General features: G+C 34.6%; 1 protein-coding gene across 1 annotated transcript in view; it reads right to left on the reverse strand.

Moving 5' to 3' along the window:
• Positions 1 to 45: 45 nt before the first annotated feature.
• LOC119580075 (mediator of RNA polymerase II transcription subunit 6-like) overlaps positions 46 to 10,000 on the reverse strand; it is a 12,420-nt gene continuing 2,465 nt past the window's right edge. The window contains exons 2-6 of the mRNA XM_037927978.1: positions 9,376 to 9,538; positions 8,191 to 8,365; positions 5,678 to 5,818; positions 2,369 to 2,525; positions 46 to 594 (exon numbers count right to left, since the gene is read on the reverse strand). Of these exons, the coding sequence (XP_037783906.1) occupies positions 455 to 594; positions 2,369 to 2,525; positions 5,678 to 5,818; positions 8,191 to 8,365; positions 9,376 to 9,538 (776 nt within the window). The 3' untranslated portion in view covers positions 46 to 454. The remainder of the gene's footprint in view (positions 595 to 2,368; positions 2,526 to 5,677; positions 5,819 to 8,190; positions 8,366 to 9,375; positions 9,539 to 10,000) is intronic.

The raw sequence follows: 10,000 nt of genomic DNA on the forward strand, positions 1-10,000 counted from the left end.
CACTTTAAACTGTAGAAATTGGGATGATATAAAAAAAAAAACTAGTAATAGAGAATTCAATAATTTATTCATTTTCACTCTTCCACCTTCATCTTTTTCCCACTATTCATTCAGTATCCCAAGTATACTTTCAAAAACCACTTATGAACATGCTTAAATTAAAACTTTATTCACACAATATCCCTGAAATCGGCATATCTCCTGTGGACAACCATCATCCAAGCTCTGTTCCTCAGCGCGCATAGACAGAACACGTGTAACCCTTTTTCGGCAAACCTTAAAAGAGGACATGAGGTATTTGAGGGACATTTGAGGAACCTCTGAGGGGTATCAAAAAAGGTACTTAAATAACATCTTAGTAAGAACTTGAGGGATATCAGAGACATATCACTGAGGAATTCAGTCTTAAAGAATGACCAGAGAGGTATCCGTAGGGTATATCTCGGCACCAGAGTCAAGGACCCGTTCTCTGGCGCTTCTCGGGCGGGGGTTTGGCCGTGCGTTGGGATGGCGTCTGCGAGGAGGGCTCAGTCTTGATCTCTGTCTTGACCTCCACCTTCACTTCCATTTTCACATCTGGTTTTGTGTCTTCACCTGTGGTTGTGTGACAAGAAGACATCAAAGAAAGCCTTTATCTTAATGTAAAGATATCAAGAAAAGGTTTGTAAAAGGTTAGAAAATTTATATACTCTAACCTTGAATAAAAAATATTACATGTCATGATTCGGAAATCTCAAGAAATGCTCTGAAATGATAAGGATGATACTGAGATATAGACAATTAGGATTGGCCATATTATTTGTGTGAAGATATCAAGAAATATCATTTCAGAAATAATATGAAGATAAAGCAATACATTCAATATTTTGAATTAATAATAACACTTACTCTACTAAACACCCTTCAGTGACAGTAAATATAGTATTTTCAGAAGAATCATAGATTCTAACACATTAACCCTAGGGCAAAAACTTCCCCCTCGCTTTTCCTTCCTCGGAACAGGCAGGACAAACATATTAATAATAGTAATGGCTTACCAGTGGCCTAATACCTAACACAAAAATAGTATGACTTGGCTCAGCATACTGTACCACCTGTGCACAATACACACAGCTACGTAGACCTTCATTTGGAACGTAAGTGAGCCAAGACTATGTTGAGTTATAAATGATAATCTATTTCCTTGATTTCTGCTTCTAGCCGACAGCTTCTGAGCTAAACACAAGTGGCAAATCCCTGTGTAGCCTTATTCAATAACCATTTCACTGATGTATTTGCTATTACTAGCTTAGTGTCAGTGTAAGTAGGATAAAATACTATACCTTTTATACAATTTCTCTTTCATGTGAGACCCCTGTGGTTTGAGGAGCAAAGTCACCTAAATGATGTTCTGAGTGCCTCGTAATCAAAGTTTAGTAATAGGTACCACATTAGGGTCTCGATACTACCTTTTATCATTCTACTTTGATTGATTAGCAGATTTTAAATGTCAGAAAAAAAAAAGTTGCACTGATCCAAAAACTAGGATTTGTCATTCTTTTCACCTATTTCTCGGCACTTCTTTCATGTCTTTTCTTTTTCTTTATCTTCTTCACATTATTTTTCCACAACTGAATTACATATTAATATGCTATTCATAATAAATTATATCATATAAAATATTACTATAAATCATATCTTATCTTCAGTTTCCAGTGAAATCATTATATAAATTAAATGATTATCTACATTACAAATGAACTTAAAAACCTCTTGCATCATTCAAAGTATAAACCAATAAAAACTCAATCATAATAAGCCATCAAATAATCTAGTTTTCAGTCTAGTTTGAAGGTTTCCTTACAGTACTCACCAAAGAAAGTTTTATTGCCAACCCTGGGTATTTATGCATAAAGAGACTTTTTTTATATACTCTTTAGCATATACTAGTTTTAAAAAAAGTACTATTATTGTTGAGATAAATATAAAAGGAACAACAAATTTGTTAAGTTTCCTTTTCCACTAAACAGCAAAGTACTGTTCCTACTTGCGATTTCTACCTCTCTCATTTCCCTATAGAAATTTATTATCAGTGCTGTCTAAAAGATCGACATACAAAGGAGCTCAGAAACAAACAGATCCAAACTAGATGCAGACTCATCAATAGCAAAGTTTAAAAACATCTTATTTCTCTTAGCTACATCCTAACATTTCTTCAAATAATCATGTCCATGGTTAAAAGAGAATGAAAATTTCCATCAACATAACTTCAGCTTAAATTAAACTCCATCCTTTTTTTTTTCATTCACAGAGAGAGAAGCAGCATGACTAGAGAATAAGAACGACAGATTGAAGGGAAACGCACTGATTTAGCACTACATGTACACACCTGCTTTCGATCCCTCCTGTTGTTGGTTCTGTGCATTCTGTGGTTGCTGTGGCACTGTTGGGTACTTGTACGGGAATCTAGTCTGGAGATCTTCGAGGAGGGAATCTACACGTCTCTGTTGGAAGAGTGACGCAGGCTCCTCCTTCTTCACTTGTCCCTGTAACAAGAGGCATAATATCCCCATATACTATCACAAGAAAAAGATCAATACATTGCCATATGCACTATCTACTATTTACAACTATAACAAAGTGCATAATGTTACTAAAATAACTCATTTTTGCATATAACAGCAAGGAAAAGAATAACTTACTGTAACTGAATAATTCTCATTAAAAATAAATGCAAGAAAACAGATAGCACAGTGATTCCAAACACGTGGAGGTCACAAAGGGGTTGCAAAGCCTTAGAGAAAGAATATAATATGGTAGTTGCTAGGCATTCAGTAGCTTACACATTAAGAATATACTAAGAAACCATGTACATTCTTACAATCATGCAAATAAAGCTTGCACAGTCTGCTGAATACTTTTTCCTCTTAGCCTAAAAATAAGCTGTTTAAAAATTACCAATGGGATGGCTGATATCAAGGGTCATAGTTGTATTAGAAGTTTGAGAAAGGGATTACAAGAGTAAAAAGTCTAGGAACCAAAAAGAGAGTACACTGCACTAGTAATGCTATTCATTATTCATAACTTCAAGAATATGGATTATATGATCATTTCCAAAAACTAGTTACAATATATTATTGTCTAACTAACAATCTTCTAATTTTCAGAAGATTTTCTAAGCTATCAGTATATCATCACCCACTTTGCAAGTGAAAATACTGCCAACAGATACACTTCAATCCTTAGACAGATTGCTCATATAATTTCAAATTAGCTACTACATACTACCAACTAACAAGAGATTCCTTTTTTAATTACACATGGAAATTATATACAATATACAGTCCCATTCTGAGATATTATAAACTTAATATCAGTGTAAAGATGGTTTCAGTACAAAAGTAAAATATTCCAAAGGAAGATTATTAACTATTTCATACAACTCTGTACTAACCCTTCCACCTAACTTTTAACTTTCTCAGTCAAGTAAAATGTAACCTAACAATATATATTTCTTTCATAATAAGATGTTCTTTCAGTGATTCATCTTCCTGGAATACCATGTAACTTATCCATAATGCATACACAGTTTAACATCTTGAAAACCACGTAATTATCTTGTATTTAAACAAAAGATTTTTTTTCTCTCTCTCTACCTTCAAAAACATTATAATATAAATGAAACCATTAATATATAAACATCAGTGCTGAACCATGACAAAAAATCCAGTAGCAACAAATACCAAAAAAAAAATCTGTTTTAAGGAAATATAAATAAATATTTTCCACATTTATAGCATGAAAATTGTAATGATATTCAGCATTACAACTGTAATAGTTATGTATTGTATGTTATGATTTAAAGTCTTCAATTTCCTGTTTAACAAAATAACACTTTTAATTTTGTCATTTTTTTTAGGCTCTTGTTGAGTAATGCAACAATCATACCTCTTTGCAGTCTGGCACCACACTCGATATAATTCCTACACTTCTGGAACACACCAACTTCATCAACCCATTGCCGACGGGCATGGCATTTATGTACATGCCATGCCCACTGTGAGTTTATCTTATTCATTGTTTTTACTCATAGCTGGCTACACTTGTACTAAGTCACCAATGAGCTAATTACAAGTACTGCCTGTCTTGCCTGTTCACCCTCTTCCTCTTATCATCATCATCATCATCATCCTCATCATCATCATTGACATCATCATCATTGACATCATCATCGACATCATCGACATCATCATCATCATCGACATCATCATCATCATCATCATCATCATCATCATCATCATCATCATCATCATCATCATCATCATCATCATCATCATCATCATCATCATCATCATCATCATCACAAAAAAAAAAAAACCTAGGGGCATGTGGTGAAAATATTAATACAAATATATTATCCATACAGTTATTACACTCAGATGAAAAATTTTTCTATAAAGCCTTGGCAAACAGTGAAATCACCATTTATCAAACATTTTGAACAGCTATTCTCATGATGCATTGTCAATTACTACATTCTCTATTTTTACTTATCTATTATGACTGTCTGTACTGTCTATCATTACTAATCTGCTAGTTACTTTGAAATTTATTTCAAAGTAGTCAGAGTAGTCATTTGATAAATGGATATTGTAGCCAACCACATTCCATGTGAGGAAACGTTCCAGTAACATGTCAGATGCACAATCTTCCTCCTTCTTGGATAATACCAAGTTCCTTCCATCTGTAGTTAAGTTCATTTAAGCAAAAACATCAAAGCAAAATATTAGAAGATCCTCCAATTCTTTCAACTCCTACAGACTGAGACTGTCAGCGTCTCATGTGGGCATAAGCTTCCCGAAACCGGCGAGTTATTTTCCCTACTCTTTTCTTGGTACAGATGAAATGTAGTAAATCCGGTAACGTTTGGCACCTTTCCTCTACACACAGAGAGCTATCTCTTTCCAAAATCTATACAGCTCCCACTAATGGGTGTTTGTCCTCCCATCCAATTCTTCCCAAATAATCACAGACTACTTTACACCATCCTAGTTCCTGTCCCCTTTATCTACAACATTCTCCCCTTCCTTCTTAAGTCACTTCCAGGCTTGGCAGAGCAACAGTGGCATTACCTTATTGTTCTTTTTGCCTAGGAATGCATATAATTATGCTTTACTGCTTTATAGTATGATAAATATGTACTTTTTTGTGTTATATTCAATTTCATTGAGATTCACCCCCTCCCATTTGATAGTTCACTGTTGATAACTATTTCCCATACTATCAAAAGATAACTTTTCTGGTGATATTTTCAAATGTCAGATCCAATTTCCCTTGGTGAAAGTTGCAAGCAAATTCTTGCAGCTAGGGGGAGAGGGAGGGATGAGACACTGTGGCTTTTAGAGGAGGTTTAAACTCGATCAACACCTTCTTAGAAAAAATAAAAAATAAAAATACTTTTACCAATAGTCATGAATATCACAATTCACAATTCAAAGGTAAACCAACTGACTGTCAAGTGATTTAGACAGTACCAACCACCTCGATCAAACCCGTAAAAGGGAGAGAGAACACTAGAGACAGACTCAAGAGACAGAAATACCGAGAGAGAGAGAGAAAGAAAAGAAAGAAAAGATAAAAAAAAAAAAAAAAAAACAGAGATAGACATACAGAGATTAAATCAAAACCTCCACAATACCTTCTTCTCCTTCTCCTTCTTCTGCTGCTCCGTTTGGTCGCCCTGATTCCTGAACTGCCACCAGTACCCTCTGGACGGATGGTAGTGCGAAAACGACTGCATCTCTGTGAAGGCGCTGTTGAGGTTGCTGACAGCTCCCAGCTGTCAAGAAATGGGCTATCGTCACTTTCGGAGAAGCTGTGCTCTCAATAAATTCAATAAATAATATAAATCAAAATATTGCTACTTTTGAATGTTATGTTTTAAGTAATTCCAATTCTTACACATCTATACATATATACATAGATATTATATACACACACACACACACACACACACACACACACACACACACACACACACACACACACACACACACACACACACACACACACACACACATATATATATATATATATATATATATATATATATATATACATATATATATATATATATATATATATATATATATATATATATATATACATATATATATATACATATATATATATATATATATATATATATATATATATATATATATATATATATGAGAAGCTTTAAAAATAGAGAAGGCAAGATCACAAATGTTATTTTGGATGCAATTTTTAACCATTTTAGAGAAGGAAGAAATTACATGAAAACCCTCATATAACACACACATATATACACACACACACACACACACACAAAAAAAAAAAAAAAACATTGTCACAAATAGAAACAATGAAAGTCTCCAACTTCAAAAATAACAGAACTTACCACACACCAACCAAGTTCTGAACGTCCAGACACGTTCAGAATTATATATCGCATTTTGCCTCGCACCTCCAACCCAACAACAAACACTCAAATGGTATCAAAACAAAAGAGAAAAGAAAAGAAAAACGGGACAAAAGAACAGAAGAAGAAACGAAAAGACTTCATTTAGTGATCCTCCAAGAAACCAAGAAAAAAAAAAAAATTATACAAATTTTATCAAAAGTATGGAATAAGTCAATAGAATATGTATAAATTATATATCAACATGTCTGTCTATCTATTTACCTACTAATCTACCTATAAATGTATATATGCATATATCATTATATGTATACATATACATACACACATACATATGTATATACATAAACACAAACTCACACAAACACAAAGAAACAGTAAATAATTAACAACCCTCCCTGACCATGACTCGAACCTAGGTCACTCCGGGTATGAAACCGGAGGCCAGTGCTAAACCAACCATGCCACCTGACCCACAGAGAAACAGAGAGACAGCAAAACAGATAGATAGACAGACAGACAGACAGACACACAGACAGACAGACACAGACACAGACACAGACACAGACACACACAGACACACACACACACACACACACACACACACACACACACACACACACACACACACACACACACACACACACACACACACACACACACACACACACACACACACACACACACACACACACACACAGATATATAGATAGATTTCTATACCTGACGTGCTTACACTTTTAATGGTCTTCAGGGTTGGATTTAATATTTATGATATCTAAAGTCATCCTTTTGTCAATACTTAATTTCCCTTTATTGTTACGGGTCAAATAATAATATATGCAGTAATTTTCGCTCATGAGTTTCCTGAAAACAGAAAATTTATACCCACCATCAAGGAAAGGATAGTAAACAGTAACCTGCTCTGAACTGCACTCATTCAGAGGGCTGTGAATATCCCTTTCTAAATTACCAATCTGCTTCTACCCTTAGAATCTCTCTATTGTGTGGATAGAAAATTCTCCAGTACTGCTGATTGAAAAATACACATCATTGACCCCTCTCCTTTGTAGATGAATGAGGAATTAAAAGTGTTTTTCAGAGGAATCACTACTTTTTCCTATTACATGAAAGAGGGGGAGACATAGATAAACACTTGGCTAAATAATAAGGCACGCTGCCTGTTCCAAGTCAAGGGACTTCACAGCTAAAAGTCAGTGTATATCAGTATACTCTGCTTCTCAATCTATCTTATCAATACTGTACAAATGAAATGTCAGATGATACAATGTATCCCAAGAAATTGGCCATTCTCATTTATACCTCCCTCGCCAGGTTAAAATAAGCTCGATTTCTATTTTCCCCTTTCCAAATTTCTTGATTATGGGCTTCCCTGAGTTCCTCAAAAAGAGTACACTTCTATTCAGATATATCCAAAAGTATTAATATATCAAATACTTGACTAAAAATTATAATAAAACAAACCAATTATAATATAAAAGACAAAATATTAAAGACCAACTAAAATAAAAAATAAGAAGATATCCCTTCCTATGAATGCCCGTGGATAGTTATCGAAAGTTATCTAAATTCTTTACAACCATATTATTGTTTGTCAGTACTTTCTCTCTTCTTCTGCACAATCACCGTACACAATAAAAAACAATGGTGACCTGCGTTGAGATAAAACACCTGTGAACTTTGATAAATAAGTCGCTATACAAAACATCAAAAATTCATTTACTTACCACTCGGGAATTGATGACAGAACCCAGATCAGGCGTCTGGTACACCTGGCCACCAATAATATGGTAGTTGGCCAGTGGAGTGACCTGTGTTGGGGAGTACCTGTGCTGCTTCCTGATAATGTACAGGATCGGTTCCTGTGTGTGGAGCAGCATGTACTCTACGCCCTGCATGTGGCTGTTGGGGAAAACAAAATAACGATAATTTTTTCTTCAAGATTCGTTACTCTAAGAAAAAAGAAAAGAAAATGAAAAGTGTATATGAATCACTTAATAAGCAGATTTATATAATTTAACTACTCAATCAATAAAGTATGATGGGGAAAATTGCTAGATAAATCTGCCTCTAGGTCAGTTAAAATGTTAAAAGCTGTGATGCAGATATGTACAAGTAACCTCATTGCTAATTCTGGCCTAAATACCTCTTAACATCATCTAGCCACCCTGTTGCAAAGTCCACATGGCTGAAAGACTATACACTAATAGGTCTGAGACAGTGATGGCATGACATATGCACCCCAGCAAGACAGTCATTCTCAGGATGGTACTACTTACATGCACCAAGAAGCAACAAGGTAAATAATGCTTGAAGACGTAATTATAACAACAACAACAACAACAACAACAACAAAAACAATAATAATAATAGTAATAATACAACTGATCTATCTAAATAAATAAAAGAAATGTAAGTACAAATAAACAATGCCACAAAGTAATAACAAAAAACTTGATTCTTATTTTGCAAGATTAACAACAGCAGAGAAAAAGATAGAGAGAGGGAGGGAGAAACAGAAGACAAAGAGAGAGGAGGAAAAGAAGAGAGAGAGAGTCTGTGGGGGATAAACATGAAAAATGTATGAGAGATAAAAAAATATATATATTAGAAAACAAGAAATAGAAGAAAATGAAAGAACAAAAAGGAAGCACTAGCAGAAAAGCACAAAGATGAGCAGAAGAAGAAGAAGAAGAAGAAGAAGAAGAAGAAGAAGAGGAGAAGAAGAAAAAAAAACAGAAAGAGTAAAAGCAGATGGAATAGAAAAGAAACAGATACAAAATAAGAGTCAGAAAAAGACGACACACAAAGAAAATAAGGAAAAAAAGAAAAGGAACCAGAAAGCAAGAAGAACAAGACAACAAACAAGAAGAAAAAAAAAAAAGGAAGGAGGAAAAGACGAAGAGCCTCACGTCAGCTGATCCACCCTCGTGTTCTGTTGCATCTTGATGAACTCATTATTGCAGTCGCGTGAGTAGAAGGGATTCGTCCTCTCCGCAAAGTAGTCCATGACGTTGGTGGAGTTGAGGTGCGGGATCCACATGCTGTCGTGCCACGAGATGTGTAGCGGATTTTCTGAAATTGCGGTGAGGGTTAGTGAGACGGCATTTTTGTATATCCATTGTTATGACATATATCCTGTGAAATAGAACATATCTCAGTTCTTTTACTCTTTGGACCGAGGCCTGATCCATATACCAGTATAGTCAAAATATAAAATCAGCAACAAATGGTAATGAACAAACTTAGATTTAGGAGTACAGAGTAATATATTTCTAAAGCAGAGTCTCTTTCTTCTTCATTAACCCATTCAAAACATCATCACACATGAAATATAAGATGAAAAGCAGACAAAGGAAAGTAAGGAATGACTCTCTTTCCTTATTCTGTATTTCACATGCAACCACACAGCAAACACCTGCATAGTTTGCTAGACATAAAATCAACAATCCCTCTATACTAATATTTGTGTAAGATATTTAACAAGTGATATTTTCACTCTCAAGACTATCATGTAGAATCTTATGCAGGTATTGA

This window comes from Penaeus monodon, chromosome 13, assembly GCF_015228065.2.
Source record: "Penaeus monodon isolate SGIC_2016 chromosome 13, NSTDA_Pmon_1, whole genome shotgun sequence".
NCBI lineage: Eukaryota > Metazoa > Arthropoda > Malacostraca > Decapoda > Penaeidae > Penaeus > Penaeus monodon.